Raw genomic sequence first — 22,815 nt, 5'->3', positions numbered from 1 at the left:
GCGCACGCTCCTTTTAAAAAAAAAAAAAAAAAAAAAAAAAAAGAGGATAGCCTCATAGTAATGCTAGACATCGTTCAACATGATGACTACATAACCTCATCAATCAAACTGCAGAGCCTTTTGTGGACCAAATGTCAGTTACCAAGTTCTCCATTGGTTGGCCTTATTTTCTGTCTTTTTAACTTAAACAGTCTCAACCTGTTTTAGCATCAGGAACATTGAGAACAGGATAAAATATCTAAGTCACATGAGTGTCCCAAGAGAAAGATATCAAAAAGTACTCCATTTTGCATCTACTGTCATGGATTTTATTGTGAATGACTTCCTCTGTTTCAAGTCACATCTCTTTACTTTGGGAAATGTAACTACTATTTTGGGAGTTAAATTGTTCCTCAATAAAGAACAAAAAGTGATATCACATGAGCAAAAGGAAGCTATGCCAGAGTTTGAGGAAAGCTGTTATTGAAAAAACTGGAACTTATTTTGCCAAGCTCGTCAACATTTCATCGTTTCTTTATATACGTAAGACTGCTCCCACCATTCCCAGTGCTGAGACGGTGGAGCTGGGTGGATAACTTTAAGATTCCCATATGATGACATTTGTAACTACTGCTTCCCCTGACAGCTTCTTAATCTGGAGATGCTCCCAGTCATGACTCCCCAGGGCTCCCTGCTTAAGCTCTCCGCAGCTGCTTCTCGCAGCAATGAATGGCTCCAGTCAGCAGTGGAACCCACAAGTACACCTCCTACAGCTGCTCCCCTAGAGTCCTGCTGATTCTCAAAAGTTCAAACAACCTCCACCAGTATCTTGATCTCTCAGGAAATGCACATTTAAGCATCCCTTTGTCAGCACCACTTCTATGAGACATTTTATGATAATGTTCTTTTAAGTCAACCCTCCAGTCTAAGCTTGTTTGTTCTCACCCCTCCCCTCAACCCTCATTCCACTTTATGGGAAAAGACAACATGGCATCATCTTTCTAACTGCTTCTTCAGCATTTGCTGAGCTTTGAAGTAGCTCTTCATTCAGCTCTGAATTATTTGTAATATACATCGGTTTACCATATCTAACCAACACTTCCTGCCTTGTAATTAAATCTCGAGCATCTGTTCTGGCCAACTACTCTATTCCAAAAGATGACTATGACCCTCCAGAAAAAGAGGATAACTAGTTCCTTTACCCTACATATATATCTGTCCTATCTGCTAAGTTTAGTGCAGCTATTTCTGTTAGTCACTCCCCTTCATCCACTGACTTACAATGCTTTCCTTTGTTGTTGTTTCTTTGAGTTTTTTAGTTATTACTATAAGACATGGGTGCTGGCTAGAGAGAGAGAGAGAGGGAGAGCACCCCCAGGGGGGGATGGCCAGACCACAGTCCGCTCTCCTTTTGTCTCCTCTTGGGATTTTGAGCACACATGTACAAGCACCTGGTACGATTTTCAAGGCACCGGATCTGTGACTCGAACCACACAATCGGTCATGTGGGATCCTGCACCTCACCCTCCATGCCACCTCCTAGCCCCTGATTTTTCATTCTTATTTGCAGATATTTGTTTTCCAACACCTATTACAATGCTAGCACAATGCAAATGCTCAAAGAATGTGCCTAGATTTCATTAGATTTAGCATACAAACTCGGTTTACTGGTTTAATGGAGATGACTCCCAAATTGCTCCTCGCTAATTTCCCCATAAGACACAGGTGCAGCTATGAAAATTGAGGCCCAGAATATTACTGGACAGCTCATAGCTCCCCAGGTAAATATACAAGCACAGCTCTGCGGCCTCTCTGTAGGTTATTTTTCTTAAAGTTGCAGTCTGTGTGGATAATGAAAGACTGCCATTTCTACTCCTGCCATAGTGTCTTTGTAGCTCTAATATTCATTAAAGATGCAACTGAAATGTTAATGATAATTGCACCCAAAAAGCTAATAAAGAGAAGCCCAAGGCTCACATAAATGCCAGCATTTAATAATTATGCATACTTTTAGCTTCCCCCCTATTTATCTTACTTTCTGATAATTAGTTTAGTAAATCTGAGATCCCAACATATGTATAATTAATTTTAAAGTTTGTTTTTAAATTTGCTTTTTATACTCAGAATGAGATATATTTTTTTGAGAACATAAAGAGGTAATTATCATGATATAAAATGGTTACCTATATAAAGAACAGAGCTTAAAAACATGCCTCTTGAGGATATTTACAAATAGGAAACACTTGCAACTTTAGGGAAAATCCAGCATCTGTCAGAATCCAGTCTGGAAAATACAAACCAAACTAAGTATTTCACAAAAAATGAATATAATTTAGGGAATTGTTATATATGTAGCAGAAGGCTAAGAAGCCATTGCATGTGAAGGAAAAGCAACTCAGAGTGCGTGTCAATAAGAAGCCTGTAATACTCCTGCAGGTAGGTATAAAGGTAGAGCTCAGAGGTTCAGGACTCTTCGTCAGCAGTAAGAGCCACAGCATGGGGATGCCTGGTGTGAACTGTGCCAGTGAGAGGAAGAATGGTCTAGCCAGAGCAGGAGAGAGGGAAGAGGAGAGCCCTGAAGGAGCCACTGCCTGTGGCAATCAAAGAGAGGGAAATAACTTGATCTCTCCCTTCTGACTATCTGCAATCCTTCTTTTCAGTGTCTCCCACTGGATGAGTCCTGCTGGAAACATTGTAGGCTAAGAACACACTTGTGAGGGTAACAGAGCATAGCAAGAGAAGAGAAAAGACTGACTTGGATACACAAAAACGGCTTTACAATAGTTTTTAATTTTAGGTAGTAATTAGTTTTCAAAAATGTAGACTTCCCATTATTCTAGCTCAAAATCTTAACAGTGTCATAAATTTATTATACTTTTTTCATAGAGAATTTTTCCACAGGAAGGGAGAGTAGTTAATTGTATTAATATTTTACAGGTTAACTTTGTTGTCTATGTTGATTAAAAATTATGTGGAATCAATGAGAGTAATATCGATTATATCCTAATTTAAACAGAGACAGAGGATAGAACCTATCTCTACACCATTAGCTCCTCTGGTAAAGAAAGATCTTAACATCTGCTGAAGACCTACCTACCATGGATAAGATACTTTTGAGAAATATTTTACATATCTTTTTTTTTTTGCTAAAGCTTTTACAGCAAACCAAAGAATTGGGCATTATCTTGTAATTCTCAGATGGTGAACATAAGTCAAAGATACAGTGACAGTAAACCAAGTTCATATACTTTATAAATATTAGAACTGTATATTACTTGAGGCCAATTCAATACCTATGCCATACTAGACAACAGTAATTAGAAGAATACTAGTCTTCGGGACCAGCAGTTAGTGTAATGGCTATGTCGCTGGGCTCCCGAGAGGAGAATGGAGGAGAAGGGATTGTGGCGTGGCCATGCCCTCTGGGGGGTGATTTCTCGCTTTCTGTCTCTCTGTCTCTCTCTGTCGGGCGAGCACACACGCCCTATAGCAAAAACCTCTCCAAAAAAAAAAAAAGGAAGAAGAAAACTAATCTTCACTAGTTTTGAAAGGAGAAATAACCCAAATATTATTGCATGAAAACAATTCAGGAAAGTATTTTTTAGGCATTCACTGACTTTTACTTCTAAAGGAATTTACTCATTCATTCTGTCATTTATTAATTATTCGTTTTAGCACCACTTATATGTCAGCCCCTGTTCTAGTCGTTAAAGTGAGATAGATCAGGCCCACACTCCTATGGACCTTGTCACAACCATACAATGGAGAACTAAAGCATGTGTCTAGCATTTCTACTAGGTCAGTGGTTCTAATTTTCACCTAGCAGGCAAATGAGAGTCATAATCAGGAAATAATATTGAATCATTGACAAAGACATGATATATCTTCCTATGCAAAAATACCTTAATATGTTGAGGCTAGGGATGCTTCTAAACATCCTGCACTGTCTAGGACTTGCTATACTGCCACCACACACACACACTCACACACACACACACACACACACACACACGCGCGCACAAAAGCACACATATGCATACTCAATAATCACGTGGTCCATTTTGTCAATGGTATCAAGGTTGAGAATCTTGTTCTAGATGGGTATGAAGGTATGTTTTTAAAAAGATGTCTTTGTTTTATTTATTATTATTTTTAAATTTGCTATAGGGTACGTGAGCTCACCAGAGAAAGAGAGAGAGAAGTTGAAAGCAAGCCTGGTCAGGACTCGAACAGTGGTCAACTATGTGGGAGTCCAGCACCTCAGTCTTTGTGTCACCTACTGACCCCATGAAGGTATCTTTATTTTTGAGGGTAGGTGTGTGTGTGTGAGTGGCAGGGGTGGGTGCGTTACCTATTTACTGACATAACAAATTACTAGAAACTTACTGGCTTAAAACAAAACAGATTTATATTATCTGACACTTCTGTAGCTTGGATGTTCAATATAACCCCATTTCACTCAGCTAGAATTGAGCCATTGCCAGGGCTGAGTTCCCTTCTGGAGTCTCTAGGAAATAATCTATTTCATTAACTTTTTTAGTCTCTAGAGACAACTACCTGGCTCATGGGTCCTTCCTCTAAGTTTATAGCCAGCACCGACATCGACTTGACCCATATCTACTTCTCTGTCTCTTCTACCTTCCTCTTCAACATGTAAGGGTGTGTGTGACTTCATTGGGTCCAATGAAAATTCAAGATAACTTTCAGCAAATTTATTCACATGTACGAGGTTTTGAAATAAAGTGAGATTAAACAAAACTTTATTGAATAAAACAAATTAATCTTGGATGCCCTTTCAAAATGGACTACTTGAAAATGAAAGTGCTAAACGCACAGGTCCTGTCTTACTCTGCATTGATAAACATCTCTGAAATCTATCTTTCCTTAAGTCCTTAGCGTTCTATTTTAAGAAGTATTCTTCCACTGATTTGCTCAAATCAAAACAAAAGAATGAATGAAACATCTGAGAGAAATTATAACTGTGGAATTTTGAGTAACTTTTATTAGGTCACCAGGAAAGTCATGATGTATTTTTCTTTGTTTTCTAAGCAAAAATATGTCAATACTTTTCTGATGCCCCAATAAAATAGCAACCCCTTTTACTTGGATTTGGCATTAAGGCTTAATCTTTTCATTACCTCTGTCCTGCATGAAGTATATTTTTTCACAAAATGGCATTGCAAAGAGTTTTTTTTTTATGTTCAGGGGGGTAAAATTCTGGTATCTCATTTATTATTTTCACTACAACATGCAATCAGTAGTCTGCATTTATGGAAACATGAGGATTAACAGAGGATAAGGATGCTATGACCTGAAATGAAAAAAAAAAGCAACTTAAATCATAAATGCTTACCTAATCCTTTAATTTAAAAATGTCCTTGTATGTCAGCATTCCTGGTGTTATGTACTAAAGATAGCATCAGTACATTAAGTCACAGCTTAAGCAAAGTGATTGCATAAAAACACGGAGAAAGAAATTAAGCACATGTACACAACCAAAAACAAAAAAAAAAAACTCTATTGAGTCCCTAATAATTGTCAGGTGCTGTTCTAGATATTTACAAGTCAAAAAGGATGAATTATTTGCAGTAAGCTCCCTAAGTTTATTTGGGCTCTGATCTGGAACCCACGGACAGATTCATGGTGTGCCGTGTTCTTATGTAAAGAAGTACTATACATCAGTAGTCAGAAAAGTCATGACACATTTTTGCATTGTACTGAAATGAAAAAAAAAGCAACTTAAATCATAAATGCTTACCTAATCCTTTAATTTAAAAATGTCCTTGTATGTCAGCATTCCTGGTGTTATGTACTAAAGATAGCATCAGTACATTAAGTCACAGCTTAAGCAAAGTGATTGCATAAAAACACGGAGAAAGAAATTAAGCACATGTACACAACCAAAAAAAAAAAAAAAAACTCTATTGAGTCCCTAATAATTGTCAGGTGCTGTTCTAGATATTTACAAGTCAAAAAGGATGAATTATTTGCAGTAAGCTCCCTAAGTTTATTTGGGCTCTGATCTGGAACCCACGGACAGATTCATGGTGTGCCGTGTTCTTATGTAAAGAAGTACTATACATCAGTAGTCAGAAAAGTCATGACACATTTTTGCATAGAAAACCAGAAACATATGTCATGACTTTTCCAACAACCCAATATATAAAGGTACGTATGTATATAAAAGAAGTATAATTATTTTTCTAGGTACAGGGTCTATGTGCCCAATCGAGTTTTAAATGAGTTCATGACTACAAAAGGTTTAAGAACCAATAGTCTAAAGAAAAGCTACCAACGTGAATTAGAAAGCTGACAATTTAATGCATGCATGTCACACCTTTCCTGAGCTGCTCCACTGCTACAGCCCCAATAAGAAGATGTTGAAAAGATGGGAGATTAAGCTGTATATGGCAAAGAGATATTGGAACACAGGGTTGCTATTTCTGCAAACTGAAGTTTTTCTACTGGTGTTAATTGCGCCCATTTCCCCTAGACACCACACGTGGTCAATCCTTACTTTTCTGCTACAAATCATAAGATAAACAATAATCATTAGTAGATTCAAATTTTCTCTGCTTAATTTTATCTTTGTCCTAAATAAAGGTTATAAGGGTATATCATGTAGAATTTAGCTAACAGAAACAGCATAGCCCTAATTGCCTCTGTAGTAATATCTTAATTATACACATGATTTGGGAAAGAAAATTATTTCATAAATCAAATCCTGCTACAATGACTTCCAAGGAGAAGACAGTTATTTCACCAAACTTAAATTTTATTTGCAGTGTTTCTCAAAATAAGTGGGCCAACTAAATTGATAATCATTTATTTACAGAGAGTTTCATATTGATAGGACACACTGCACCGGGATTTGTAAAACTTTCACAGTTCTTTTTTGTTTGTTTAAGAAAACATTTAAACTATTTTAAGATGGCAACAAATGTAATAATTCAACAAGGCATATACAAAATAAAATTCAGAATTATACCAAAAAATGGAAATGTGATCAGGCTGAGCTTTCAAGCACTTATTAACTATAATAAATACCCACTACTCCTTAAAAGTACATTTAAGGGCAGCAAATCTTTCTTAAAGGGTTATTTACTTTAAAATAGTTATAGCTTTTATTTTGAACTGTATGTTATAAAAAACAGAAATACTAGGACCAGCAGATGGCTAATGGTTGCGTCACTGGACTCCATGTCCAACTGTGGTTCAAATCCTGGACCCTGCAGCTTGAAACTCATGCTGGGCACATGTGCATGCATGCCCAAAATACCAAGAGGAGAATGGAGGAGAAGCGACTGTAAAATGGCCATCTTCCCTGGGTGTGTATGAGTGTGTGTGTGATTTCTCATTATATGTGTGTGTGTGTGCATGTATATATGCATATAAAATGAATGAGTATATATATATATATATATATATTCCTCTATTTTATTATTCATCCTATTCCCAGATATCCTTTCATTTAATACTTTTCAATTTGATTGAAAATGTAAAACTTAAAGAGAAGGAAAAATAAGGCATACTTACTCCTCATCAACACTGACAACATAGTATACAACTGCTTGATTTTTTCCCCTCTTCTGGTACCTCCACAAAATATAACCCAACTCATGAGTTGGCACTGAAATAGAAGCTTTCTTGATGGTGCACTTCCCCAGTTAGCAAAAAATGCTAATTTAAAGTCCAATATCATTCCTCCTTGCTGTTACCAACTTATAAAGTCCCTTCCAAGTGAAAAATGATTGATTCAAGTCAAAGTCAACAATATGTAATATCCACCAATTAAGTCTTTTTAGTTTAATTAATTAATTAATTTTTAAAATTTATTTTTTAATGCTCTTTCCTACCTGTTTCTTTTTGGCAAATAACAGCATATAGAACATTTACAAGAACATACCATAAACTTATTCATGTCATTTGTGTGTGGGAAATAATACACTATGGATTTTAGCAAAGTTTTGATCTACAGTATTACTCTAATGTCATATCCTATGTGAGACAATAGATAAAGTTCATTTATTAATCTTTTAGATTTTTTTTCCTTTAGGTATGATAGAGTCTATGCACAATCATGTGAGAGAGAAAATGAGACAAAGAGAGAAAGAGAAATGAACACTCTCCACAGGGTCTGGTCATGCCCTGAATTCCCTTTTGTTCAGTCCTGAAGTCCAACGAATCTTGACCATTTTCACATCTGTCCAGCAATGTCCCGAGGATGACTAACTGAGGGAGTTCAACCACAGTCATTTCAGTCGCCATGTGGGATGCAGCTTTTCTTGGGCTGCACTTCAATGCTTTGCCACAAAGTCAGCCCTATGTATTAATTTTTCATTAGGAAAATATTATTACTACTCTTATAAAGAAAATCTTTTTAAAATAAAATACTATTTTATTAAATTATAACTCTTATTTCTGCTACTTATTTTATCCCAATTGTAGGAAAAAATGGCCAATATTCCTGTTTTAAAGACCAATAAAGGAAAGAGGAAATAAAAAATATTTGGAAGAAAAAAAATGTGTACTTTGGAATAAGAGTCAATATTTAAATGAGAATTTCACTAAAAATTAGTTTAATTAACCATAGTTCTAACACACCATAGTAGCTAAGCCAGTAACCTAAGGAACACCAATATATTCACAGATATAAGTGAAGTAATGGTTTCCTGGAAGATGGTCTGCCATATGATGATAGCAATTCTAGCCAGACTCCACTATATAAATAAACCCTGAAAATGTCGACCCAAAAAATGCATTAAGTTTTTTATTGTTATGCAACTTTTTAAAGAGAGTTTTTTTGCTATAGAGCATGCACATTCACTGAAGAGATAGACAGAAAGTGAGAAATCATCCCCCCACAAGGGGGTAGCCATGCCACAATCCCTTCTCCTCCATTCTCCTTCAGGGATTCTGGGCACATACACACATGCCCGGCATGAGTTTTAAGCCACCTGTCTAGGACTCAAACCGTGGTCGACTATGTGGGAGTCCAGCAATGTAACCACTACGTCATCTGCTGGCCCCAACTGTTATGTGATACTTTATTGCCAAAAAAAAGCTTACTCTACCTTAGTATATACAGACCTGAATTTGCCTGTGAAAGCTTATTTGGGGGGAATAATCTTACTGAAGTCCTGATGATAAATGACATATGGAAGACTTACTTCTCCCAAGTCTCACAAATTAGGCATCATTGTTTTAAACTATTTTGATTTTAGACCAATATCTTTCCATACATCAATACTACCTCATATATTCTAACAGAGTACACTTTCCCCACTGAATAAAGCATCTGGAGAATAAAATGATAGTCCTATTAACTAATGAGACATATCCTTCAAAATGCTAAATTCCTGACATCATAAATTGTAAATCTGGACCTTTCTGACCAACAAAAGAGAAAAATGAGGTGCTTTTAGACATAGTTCCATTGTTATTACCACCCTGTTGTGGAGAAATTCTGTAGAGACTAATACAACCTTATTTGTATTATTCATTGAACTTACTTGGTCTTTGACCTGTGATCAGTTGTCAGCTATTGATCAGGTAGTGTGAGCTCAATGTTTTGGCTCCTGTTGGACCTCTACCATAATGTGAATTGGAATAAGCTGAGAATAGTTTATTGTAGGACAGATTGGAATTTCCCACAGATGGAATGAGAATGAGTATCTACACCACAATCCATGTGATTTTAATCTTGCTTGTTTGAAATTACTTTATTTATTTTTATTTTTTAAAGAATTATTTTAAGTTTATTTATTTGTTTGTTTTTAATCTGACCAGAGAGGGACAGAAGAGAGATAGAGTGAGAGAAAGTGAGAAAGCAAACCACCAGGTCTGGGACTTGAACTACGGTCAGCCATGTGGAAGTCCAGCACCCTTAACTACCATGCCACCTGCCGGCCCCTTGAAATTACTTTGTTTTTTAAGAATATTTATTTATTTTATTTCAATTTGGTCAGAGATGGACAGAGAGAGAGAGAGAGAAGGAAAGCGAGAAAGTAGGCCCCAGGTCCAGGACTCAACCTGCGGTCAACATGTAAGAGTCCAGTGTCCTTAACCACCATGCCACCTGCTGGCCCCAAAATTACTTTTAACTGGATCTTAGAAAGTATCGAACTCTTTCTTACAAGCAGATAGCATGTATTTATCATTACATATAAGGAGTTCTTAGAAACTTAACTGTTACCTAGTTAATGCTGTGAAGAAGATACAGGCCTCTTGGTAGGATTTCTGTACCAAGTCACTTCTTTCATGTACCTACCATGACACTGAATTTTGTACCTATTCTATCATGTAAGTTACATGAAGTTATTATTCCTTAAAGCAAACGGTTTTTGAGGGGTAATGATGTAGAACTAAGTCACAGAGCCATTTTATTCAGGTGGCTTACTACATTTTTCATGCTAGGGAAAAAAAAAAAGTTTGTGTTTTGGATATTTGCCCACTTCTTTGTTATAAAGCATGTCTCAAACTGTTTCTGTGTATAATGTTAACCTCTCCCACAAGTGTAAATAGAACTTCAATAAAACAGAGTGGGGCTCAGTATGAGGGTCTTGCCTTGAGCTGTCACTGCATTTGGGCAGTGACTATATTTACATTTGTGGCTCTGTTAAACTATCGATAGTGTTGATAATTTTCTTTTAGTTTCATTTTTTCACTTACTGAAATTTTTGAAATGGTGACTTGCAGAATAGTGGCTTGTATTTTCTAATTCCTGTGGTATGTTAATAAACTTTTTTGACCATACAGCTTTTTTCTTCTTTGGTATTTGAGGAAGTCAGGGAGAGCTATATCCTATGATGTTGTTTAGGCCTATCAACTCACTACAGAAAAAAAAGTGAGGTAACTTCTTTTCCAGTATATGCCTTGTCAAGGCTTAAATATTCATATGAAAGAAGGTTAACATTAGCTTAGGTGTGTTGTCTTTAAAAAAAAAAAAAATGGTCCCCTATACTTGTGGCCACCTAGAATACTTTCCATATAATTGGTGAGCATAATTTAGAAGAATCTGCACCTGAATTCCTATCCAAAGAGTCTAGAGAAATAATATTTGTGAAAGTTTGCTTCAGAATGGTTAGGCTTTGAAATTTATTCACAAGCTAATGTGATAATTAAAACAAGTTAACTCTGTTATGGAACTAGTATCTTGTTGAATGCATTTTTAAGTTATTATTTTGGGGACCAGCAGATGGCATAATGGCTGTGTCGCTGGACTCCTATGTAGTCGACCATGGTTCGAGTCCTGGACCCCGTGGCTTAAACTCACACCAGGTATGTGAGCATGCATGTCCAAAATCCCAAAAGGAGAAAGAAGGGGCGGGGGATTGTGGTGTGGTCATCTCCCAAGGGGGCTGATTTCTTGCTTTCTGACTCTCTCTGTTTCTCTGGTAAGCACTCCCTATAGCAAAAATGCTTCCAAAATTAAATAAATACATAAATACATAAATAGTTATTTTTTACTTCCCTGTACTCCGATCATATTGAGAGGTGTTATAAGGAATAGCTATATGAATGAGTGTTGTGTGTGCCATACGGTTATTGTTCCTAACTTCTCACGGTGATTCTTTGAGATGGCTTGCAGTGAAAAGCTCCATTCTGAATGATAGGGTGCAGAGAAAAAGTGTTTTAACCTTATGAACCATAAAACAAACACAGAACCTTAGAATTAAATTTTTTACAATGCTTTGAAAGTATACACATATCATGACTCAAATTTTATGATCTAATCTCACCTCTGACTCATCTGACTCTTTATTTATCTTTTGCCTCTCAATTCTCCTATTTATCTTGGTATACTGAATACTTCTTTGTAAGCCACTTTAAATCCCTTTCAACATAAAACAGAATGTTAATAATAAATGGTGTTTGAATGTGTTCTCATTCCACTACAAAGTCTTTCTTAAAATAATGATTTAACCAACAACAAGGGTCTAACACTGTCCTAGTTTGGAATTATTGGAAAGCAGATTTTGAAACAACATGGAGTTTAGTGCATAGGTTATTTACTAGGGAGTAACCTGTGATAGACCCATGGGGAATAAAGAGGAAGAACAAAGACAAAGAACAAAGACAATAGCCTCAGTTGCCCGCAGAGAGAATGCTTGAGATAAATGATACTTTAGAATTACCTTACAGTAGACTGAAAGAAGACATCCTTAAACCCATTGCCTCAACTGGGCATTGAATGTTGGCTACTCTATACTGGACTTGACCTTGGGCTAGGTGGCTCCCTGAAGCTAAGGCTATCCCCGATAGGACTGACCACTGAATCCTTCTGCTGACTAAATTTTCAGCAGCTAAAGCACCAAGGCCATCCTTAGCAAGGAGGCACAGCACCCCTTCTATCACAAATACTCCAGGTAAATAAAATACCCTAAGGAGATTATAATACTCTGGAGAAGTTATTAAATAGCTTCAGAAGTTGTTTTGATCATAAAGTTATGTGCTAGTCAAATCTTCTATTCTGTCTAGAGAAGATCTAGAATAGAGCATACTTCCCTAAAAGGACTCAAACTGATTATAAACATTTACTTATAATTTGCCAGAGAGTGCATGCACTTGCTGGAGAGAGAGAGAGAGAGAGAGAGAGAGAGAGAGAGAGAGAAACCTCCCACTTACGGAAAACAGTTATGCTGCAATTCCTTCTCCTCATTTCTCCCTATTTGGATTTTAGGCACACACACACACACATACACACACACACACACACACACACACACACACACACACACGCATCCAGCATGTTTTACAAGCAGCTGGGTTTAGGACTTGAACCATGCAGTCAGCCACATGGGATCCAGCAACCTTAACCACCATGGCACTAGCTTGCCCGATATATATTTCCTTAATACACGACATCTCTGAATGCGCTATGAACAACCTAGACTTTAGAGTTATGGAGGACTCAATGTAGAAATCATCCCTGTCATATATAGTTGAGTAGGTAGCATTTACATTTCATGTTACCTACTATTACCGTATTGTAGGGAGCTCTGACTTCACAAGTTATCTTTAGCTTCATACATTTTGTGCTCACAAAACAAGGAAGATTGTTCTTAGTATATATCACACTGCATGATTAGAACACAGAATAATTAGATAATTTGATTTATCAGCACCCTATTCTATATAGATAATTAAGAAATTTCTCAAGGATTCTGTCTATTTCCAATTTCTTTAAGCAGAACTTCAAAATTTAACAGTCTTCAAATTCCAAGAGTACTTAGATTGTTAGATTCAGTTAGTGAAAGAAAAACATAAGGAGAGATAAAATATTTGTGGAATAATTACTAAAAGCGGCTATATGTAAAAATTAGTTTGCATGGCACTCAATGTAAATTATAACATGTTTGTACTTTTTAACTTACTTTTTATGCCTTTTAAATCAAAGTGCATAATAACAGTGTTTGTTTTTGTCATTGATCCTTTTGCCTTCTACTAGCATGGATTTAAAGATTTCCCGGTCTAGAGAGAAAACTAGAGTTCAGAGAGTCTTGGTAATTACCTAGTATATAAAGGAAAATTGAGAGTTAGAATCCAGATTTCCTGACTCCTGCTTCGTGGATGACCATGCGGCAATTCCTTCTCCATTTGCCTCTCAGGAATTAACACACACACACACACACACACACACACACACACGCATCCAGCATGTTTTACAAGCAGCTGGGTTTAGGACTTGAACCATGCAGTCAGCCACATGGGATCCAGCAACCTTAACCACCATGGCACTAGCTTGCCCGATATATATTTCCTTAATACACGACATCTCTGAATGCGCTATGAACAACCTAGACTTTAGAGTTATGGAGGACTCAATGTAGAAATCATCCCTGTCATATATAGTTGAGTAGGTAGCATTTACATTTCATGTTACCTACTATTACCGTATTGTAGGGAGCTCTGACTTCACAAGTTATCTTTAGCTTCATACATTTTGTGCTCACAAAACAAGGAAGATTGTTCTTAGTATATATCACACTGCATGATTAGAACACAGAATAATTAGATAATTTGATTTATCAGCACCCTATTCTATATAGATAATTAAGAAATTTCTCAAGGATTCTGTCTATTTCCAATTTCTTTAAGCAGAACTTCAAAATTTAACAGTCTTCAAATTCCAAGAGTACTTAGATTGTTAGATTCAGTTAGTGAAAGAAAAACATAAGGAGAGATAAAATATTTGTGGAATAATTACTAAAAGCGGCTATATGTAAAAATTAGTTTGCATGGCACTCAATGTAAATTATAACATGTTTGTACTTTTTAACTTACTTTTTATGCCTTTTAAATCAAAGTGCATAATAACAGTGTTTGTTTTTGTCATTGATCCTTTTGCCTTCTACTAGCATGGATTTAAAGATTTCCCGGTCTAGAGAGAAAACTAGAGTTCAGAGAGTCTTGGTAATTACCTAGTATATAAAGGAAAATTGAGAGTTAGAATCCAGATTTCCTGACTCCTGCTTCGTTGTTTTTCCTCCCTTATTATGGCATTCATAAGTATTAATAGCTCTAAGAAATCAATAGTGCCAATGAATTTCCCAGGCATGGTGTCTGTGTTGGTAAGATATCACTTTTATTATTCCCTTTATAAAATGATTTTTTTAAAAACAGCTCCCTTGAGGACATAGTTGCCACAATTAAAGAGGAGCTTTATTTTTATCAGCCAATTTATGTTTGACATCATTGATTAATACAGTTTTCCCTCAGTTGCTACATTTCTTTATCTTAGTGTCTAAAAGCTTGACAGATTGTTAGGCAAAGAGCATGTGCTTCAAAAGTATCCATATCTACCCAAGGTTTAGACACTGAAAAGATGTCACATCAGTTTGTTTTTGTTCGCAGAGAGGAAAGGTAGCTTAAGTGAGTGTGTCTTTTTATGACATTTATTTCGTTCTTGAGTTGACTGACAAGCCTATTAATGTATCCTCTGGTCTTTATTAATGTAATTGAAAAACTGACCACATGTCAATCAATTACTAATAACTAATTATGTTCATAAATACTGTAAAAAATTTAGCATTTAATTTGACTCAATCACCTTTCTTTTTCTAGCGGAATAAACTTACTGCCAAAACTTCAATAAATATATTTCTAACTATTCAAAAGTTCACCATTTTCAAATGGCCAGTGGTGGGTGGGGCGGGGGAGAGTGCCATATTAAGGCACATGGTTAAAAATGTGAACAGTGTTAAACACTCTATGTTACGGGAAGTTATAAAGAAGGCCTTTGGAGATTCAACATGTGCTTGGGCAGGGCTTATATATCCAGTTTGACTTAAAAATATGTTCCTAACATGGAACAAGAAAGAATGGATAAAAGGAAAAGGATACATATTTAGTAGTCAGAAACATATCATTTAAATTAACAAGTTTAAAATGTACAGGCAATGTCTATAACCAAAGCAACTCAGATATTGTTGTCCAAATACACCTTTTCTCAGGTAGTAAAAGTGTTTTGTTATCTTTGAGCTAGAAACTCAAGTCAAAGGGCACAGAACTGAACAAGAGAACAGGATTAGGCTGGGATAACAGAAAAACGTGTTTTTGTCTTGTAATCTCATGTCAATTTTTGCAGTTGGACAAACTCCTGCCCTCTGGAGTCCCTGAATAATCTCTGAGTAAAGATAGAGTCTCATAAAAATTTTACGGTATTCTCCTAAGACACTTTTTAATATCGAACATTACCATGGTCTTCAATAATCTGTAATAATTAAAACCATTGAGGAAATTCATTCTTATTCTTCAATGTATATTTTTTACTCCTGAAGTTGTTTCATTAAAAAGTAATCTTTTCCCAAAGTTTCCTAATAAACAATGCTGTATTTAAATTCATATTAACCTGTAGTTAAGGAAATAAACTAAGTTGATAAATTTATAAAACAACCATCTTTTCTATACTTAAGCCAGATACCTAAATTAAATTTTGGCCTTGGATTATTGAAGGGTTAACTCAGAGACAGTCCAACTAACTTGCTCATTCAATTCCCTGCTATAAATAAAACGCACATACACTGGCACCACATTATCATATCATGTGTTGTTAATTTTACTTAGAAATACTGCAAGGCCATTTTGAATCCCATAGAGCATAATATTTCTATACAACTAACACATGTTTAATCTATAACACATAAGAAAAACTGTAACAGGACAAAAATATACATTTTCCATTCTCCTAGCATTATAGATGCATTTTTCTTGAAAAGTATTTGTACTGGGGGTATATATGCTCTTACGTTTTAGTATGTAAGAAAAACAAAATAATGCAATAATGCTGTTTGTATGTGGAGATCATGTTAGCTAGCATGATATAAGAGCTACTAAGAGTAAATGAAAGTATAAAGCTTTGAGCACATACTTTTTCATATTGCTTTTGCTACTTTTTATTGTGATTTGAATTAAAGTAAACAAAAGTTGGATTGAGATGGTGTTGGAAGGCTTGGAAGATTGTTTTCAAAAAGTTACCATCTATCTTTGGGAACCAGCAGTTAGCGTAATGGCTATGTCGCTGGACTCCCACGTAGTCGACCGCGGTTTGTGTCCCAGACCCGGTGGCTTAAAACTCACGCCGGGCACGTGTGCGTGCGTGCCCAAGATCCCGAGAGGAGAATGGAGGAGAAGGGATTGCGGCGTGACCATCCCCCCTGGGGGGTGATTTCTCGCTTTCTGTCTCTATGTCTCTCTCTGTCTGTCTGGCGAGCGCACGCGCCCTACAGTGAAAATCTCTCCAGAAAAAAAAAAATAAAAAATAAAAAAAGTTACCATCTATCTTTCAAAAAATTCTAGTATTTTAATGTAACTACTATAGATTCTATACAATTTTATGTGTCAATTCAAACACAAATGCAAAATGAATCATATAAAAATAATAATGTGGTGCTAATGGATATTTTTTGGTCTTTGTAAATGGGGGTTCATATGCTTATAATAATCTTCATGCTTTATGGTATCTAAGAAATTAAATCCCTGAAGACAATGACCACATACTTTCAAGTTGTTCATTATTTCTGAGTCATTTTGATACGTAAAAATTACACATTTATAATGCATACCTTGCACAGTTAGATGCACCTGCATTGTCCTCGGTGTATGTTGAGTCTGAACAGAACATGTGTATGGGCCATCATCTGTCACATCTACATTCTGTATCTGGAGGCTGTAGTCCCTTTTATTCAACGTTGAAATTGAAACTCGAGGATCCACTGACCACTTATCGCCTCCCGCAAAAATAATACTTGACCGGTTCAGCCAGGCACCCTTTGAGGCTCCATCTTCCAAATAACACCTGCAAATTACCAGAGACAGAACACTATTAATCAAAATGAAAATGAGAGACAACATTATCTTTGTTCTGAACGTTATTTCCATATGCTGAATAATAGCACAGCATCAAATGTAAACATCAGACATAAACTCAGGAGACATGAACACACTGAAATATCTTTCATTCTCAATGCAAATGTGAAACAATACCTGCAACATACTGTTTTTTGGTTTTTGTTTTAAGAATGTGTGTGTGTGTGTGTGCGCACGTGTGCATGCACGTGTGCTTCAGTTCCATGTTAGTCAAAATCCTCTTTTATTCTATCTGAACTAAAAATAGATCTAAACAAAGCTAAGTTTGTTCAAGTAACCATTTTCTGCATTAAAACACATTTTTGTTTGAAATTATAAGACGTAGAAAAGATCTGTTTAGTTAGCTTAGACAATCCAGTTCTGAATATAATGTGCCAGACGCAGAAAACACAGACTACTATCATGTAAGTATTTATTTTAAAAATTACTGCATTTGCACAGTGATCAGCCTATATCCTGGAACTATAAACTACATTTTACTGATAAAACTATAAACTGTGTTTACTGATTTCTGTCGTATGTAAATGCAGCAAGTCTAATATAATACTTGTAGTAGCAAATTATTGCTGTCTTTTAAATAAGCTGACCAATAGAGTTTCTGAGAAAAATTAATTTATCCAAGAAGCATTTATGGGGCACCTATTATTTATGGATTTAAAAAAGTATTGTTTTTATTCTCAAGACCTTTAATATAGTAACACAGTTGAGCAAACCAATTTTTATAAAGAAAAACGTGAGATTTTTATTATATCCTAAGTAAGGTAACAAAACAAGTTACTTGACTCACTGCATATTAGGGGTACAAAGAAAATGCCTGAGATGAAGAAATGAGGAGTGCAAGACATGGGACTCTAGACAGAGGTGCTATATGTGGACAACACCCAGGAAAGGTGAGAGAGAGCACTACAGATTTCAAGGAAGTACATAAGATACACAGTAAGAGTGATGAGTGATCTAACTGGAAAGGTAAACGAAACCAGGTAATGATAGCAGGCATGATAACTAGTAGATGTTAAGGCGAAATTTGAACTACTTATTCAAGTCATATTCGATGACAAGATTCAAAAATACAGCTTTGTAGACAGAATAAAATAGAAGTGAGGCAAGTCAAGATTTAGAACAGAAGGCGGTGGTCATATGTCAGTGATTTTTCTGAAGCCTGGAATTCTGTTCCATCCTGAAAACGTTCCCTTACAAATTAAAGAGTGGTTTTCTTAAATGAGTACAAAGTACAGCTACAGAATGAAAACACACATACATCGAAATAGTTTGACAGCATTTCCACAGAACACCTTGGGGGATTGAACACAGTGTTTGAGATTGCTACAAAATTGCAAGCTGAAGGCAACAGGGTAGGCTGCTGCCAACTGTATGAAACTAATCAGTGGGTGAAAAAGTAAGGAATAAGGTACACTGCAGAATCTAATTTACAGTCAGCTTCACCATCTACAGAATCTAAACTATTAGAAGTTGTAAAGGTCATCATTAATTGAAACGCTTTCCCCTATGTATTTAATGAAGAAAATAAAACCCTCTCTAATGATACAATTAAACAATTGCGGAATATTGCCATTCTTAATAATATGCCGAAAGAAGACAGAGGGGACACATCTCTTTTTTTTATTACGATCACATTTGTGCTACTACATACAGGGCAGAACTCTGAAATAACACTGATAGGAACGTGGTAATTCCATGTGTCATTTAGTCTCTGGGTTCACTGAATGTTTATCATGTGACTTCTGCCTTCCTGGCCTTCTCATCTAGTCCTATTGGGTGCTCATAACAACCGAGTGGGTTTGCAATGCTATGCCCTTCATCACTAGAAAATAAATGGAGATGTTAGGTTAAATGACTTTCCCAAGCCACACTATTAGTGGGTGGCAAGGCTGAATTCATAATCAAGTTCTCTCTTTCCACATTTAATGTCCTTTCCACCATAATGTAGATCAAAGACTTTTAAAATAGGTTTCAGAAATGGGAAGATGATTAGAATGTTGCAGAAATTATTGCAAGTAATTTCTTATTTACTGAATGTGACCAACTGCTTAACCTGTCCTATTCTAAAAGAAGCTGAAAATTAATTATTAATGGATATTTTACCATGAAAGTCTGATTTAGAACATTCTGCTGGGCATTTCCCTTTCCCCAGAGGCAACGGCAGCTTTACTTTTATTTTGGGGTATTAGGAAGACCACAGAGATTAACCACTAGTCTTAGCTTAAGCACCATTCTGTTCTGACATATCAGGGGCTGTCATAGAATAGAATTTAAATTCTTCACTGTGAAAAATGGGGGGGAAAGGAGCTCTTTGTGTCTCCTTGACTTGTTTAACTATATTTCATTACTACTAATGGCCGTAACTCAAATCTTTTTAAGATACATATTTGGAAGATCCTCAAAGAGACTCCAAAAGACAAAAATACTAATTTTTTATTACTCTTGGAATTCTGTAGATGTATTCTCAAATGACACTTGTGAATTAGAATCTAAATAACTCAAAGTACCATGTATGGAATCTTACAAATTTGGAATACCAAAATTGAGGCATGGCTTCCTCTTTCATAAATAGAAAACTGCAGGATATACACCTATATGTATGCATATATATGCACATGTGTATATGTGTGTGTGTGTGTGTGTATAAAGAGGGGGGGAGAGAGAGAGAGAGAATACATGTAGTTTTAAGGTCAAGTATGAAATTATACAAAAAAAAAGGTGTGTGTGTATGTGTTTGGTTTATTTTTGTCATTTTTACAAAGATTTCTTGGGAATAAGGCCTGCTTATTCTGCCTCTCTGCTTCAGTTTTGTTCTCTGTCTTCACACTATTTTTCTCCCTTTATAACACTACTTGATGTGGGTGTGCTGTACTAAGAAACCATATCAGGAGCGAGGGCAGACAGGGTAGGTGGGCAGGGGGAGGCAAATAGAGAAGTCTGGTAGCAATTTATTTTTATACTCTTCATTCACCAAGGGCTTTATTCCTTGCTTTAAGAAATGTAGTGTTACAAAATACAAATCTGTTGGAAATCTGGCCAATACAGAGTTTACACTTTAGAAAGGATGATAAAGCATATTCATGAATAGCTATCATGCAGAAAAGGAAGTGGAAAATGTAGTAATAAATTGTCATTTTAATTGGATTATTGTGATGGCTGAGAGTCTCTGGCCTTTGCCCTTGATCCCTTGTAGCCAAGTCCATTCTTCCCAGAATAAACAGGATTAACTGTTTGGAGTTGAAGTCAGATCATCAACAGCTCCAATCCTTCCTATTTCCTTCATCAGAAAAACAGTCCAGCTGGTGACCAAACAAGCCCTTTGTAATCTGGTCCCTTCGCCCTTTTCTGACCTGTCTCCTTCCACTCCCTCCCAACTAACTCTGGTCTAGACTGTGGTCTACAAGGTGTGCTTCTAATAAGTCAAGAAGTTTCCATTTGCTATTGCTTTCACATTAGAACTCTTCCCCTAGAACTCTGCATAACTTGTTCTCTATCTTCCTCAGGGCTTTACTAAACAGCATTAAGTAACACCACAGTTATCAATATGCCTCAATTACTTATTGTCCCTCTCTTTGCTACAAATAAGATACAGGGATTTTGTCCATGCGGTCACTTCTGTGTATTCCAAGTGTATATATACAATGGAAAATAAATACAAATGTTTGCTGAGTAGATGAAGTAAAAGATTAATACTTTGGAGGGCCAACCCGTGGCATGGTGGTTGAGGAGCTTGATCTCAAATGGCCAACTACGCAGTTTGAGTCCTAGACCTAATAGTTTGAAAAACACAGTGTGCATAGGATTATGCATGCTCAAAATCTCCAAAGGAGAGAAAAGTGAATGAGAAGGGATTGTATTATGATCATATCCCAAGGGGGTGGGGATGGTACTTTCTCACTTTCCTTCTCTTTCTGTTGCTTGATCTCTCTCTAGCTGATGTACGTGCCCTCTGGCAAAGTTACAGAAAAAAAAAGATATTTATGGAAAAAGAAATAATGTGTTAAAGTGCATGAAAATTCCTGAAGTACAACCCAGTTGGAAAAGCAAAATTTCCACCTACATAAACTAGACAAACACTATGACATCATATAATTAAACACAAATATATATAGCACAAACAGTGACTGCTGTATTATTCAGAGAATGTGCTGGCAAATCTGAATCAGTAGGTGGGAAACTGAGACCAGCATTGAGTGACCAGAATAAAGAGGTAAGTGAGAGTCAGGGGTAGCTGGGTACAGGTGGTAGACACAGAAACTCATCCATCTGAAATAAAAGACTACGATATTGACTCTGTTTTGGGAACCTTTAAAGCCATTAGACATCCTGCTTAGTATGTGCTATGCACTTCATTAGAAACATTTATTATTCCATTCAATCCTCACATAATTCTATGAGCCAGATACTACCACTATTTTCATTTTATAGTTGAGGAAACAAAGGTACCGGCATGTTGTGGCTAGTCAAAGCCAGTGGGGGTCTGCACTCTTCACCACAGAGATGGACTAAGTTATGCATTTCTAAGTCAGACAACAGCAAGGTTGAGAAGTGTTCCCTGTTTAGAATGAAGCAGGTAAGGTCAAAGCAAGAAGTTGATAAAGTAAGGGTGATCAGATCCTTAACAAGGATGCAATGAAACAACAGTGTCTGGTCACAAATCTGGTCTTTTTACTTCCCTGGACTTCAAAATGGAACATTTTATGAACCAGCCATCTTTTTTTTGGGGGGGGGGAGGGGGAGGTTTTTGATATAGGGTGCGAGTGCTCGCCAGACAGACAGAGAGAGACAGAGAGACAGAAAGCGAGAAATCACCCCCCAGGGGGGATGGCCACACTGCAATCCCTTCTCCTCCATTCTCCTCTCGGGATCTTGGACATGCACACGTGCCTGGCGTGAGTTTAAGCTGCCAAGTCTGGGACTCGAACTGCGGTCGACTACGTGGGAGTCCAGCGACATAGCCATTATGCTAACTGCTGCTCCCTGAACCAGCCATCTTACAATCCCTTTGAAATACAGACAATGAAATAATCTGAATAAAAATGTCCAAATAATGAATATGTTGTTTAATTGAGCATGGCATGGCTTTTCTTGAAAACAAATTATTTTTCCATTAAAAATTCTGCTAGACTTCCTCCTTCATAGGGAGACGAATAAGGTAGTTCCAAAAATACATTCCTCAGCGTAAGCTGTGTTAAGACTTTATCAAATATCATGACAAATATTTAAATGTTCAATCAATCATCTGGATGTTTTGTATACACAGTTCTAAACATCTCACTATTGTATAATGTATAGAAAATAGTTTGAATATTTTGTTTTGTTTCATGGTTGTTAACTATATAAACACAGGCCCAAGAGAATTCATACTTTTATAGTAAGAACAGTATTGCTGCTTCCAAACTCTCTTAAGGTGCTTTCCCACAATGATGTTACTGTATGTTAGGTAGGTCCCTATTCGTGGGGTAC

General features: G+C 36.4%; 1 protein-coding gene across 1 annotated transcript in view; it reads right to left on the bottom strand.

Annotated features, from left to right (window-relative positions):
* Positions 1 to 17,278, bottom strand: part of NEGR1 (neuronal growth regulator 1) — a gene marked incomplete at its 5' end in the record, with an annotated part of 564,097 nt that extends 546,819 nt beyond the window's left edge. Inside the window, one exon of the mRNA XM_006167158.2 lies at positions 17,046 to 17,278. Within this exon, the coding sequence (XP_006167220.1) occupies positions 17,046 to 17,278 (233 nt within the window). The remainder of the gene's footprint in view (positions 1 to 17,045) is intronic.
* Between the last annotated feature and the right edge of the window lie 5,537 nt (positions 17,279 to 22,815).

This window comes from Tupaia chinensis, unplaced genomic scaffold, assembly GCF_000334495.1.
Source record: "Tupaia chinensis unplaced genomic scaffold, TupChi_1.0 Scaffold144529_1, whole genome shotgun sequence".
Taxonomy (NCBI): Eukaryota; Metazoa; Chordata; class Mammalia; order Scandentia; family Tupaiidae; genus Tupaia; species Tupaia belangeri.
Note: the sequence above shows the minus strand (reverse complement) of the source record. Positions and strands in the feature narration are given on the sequence as shown.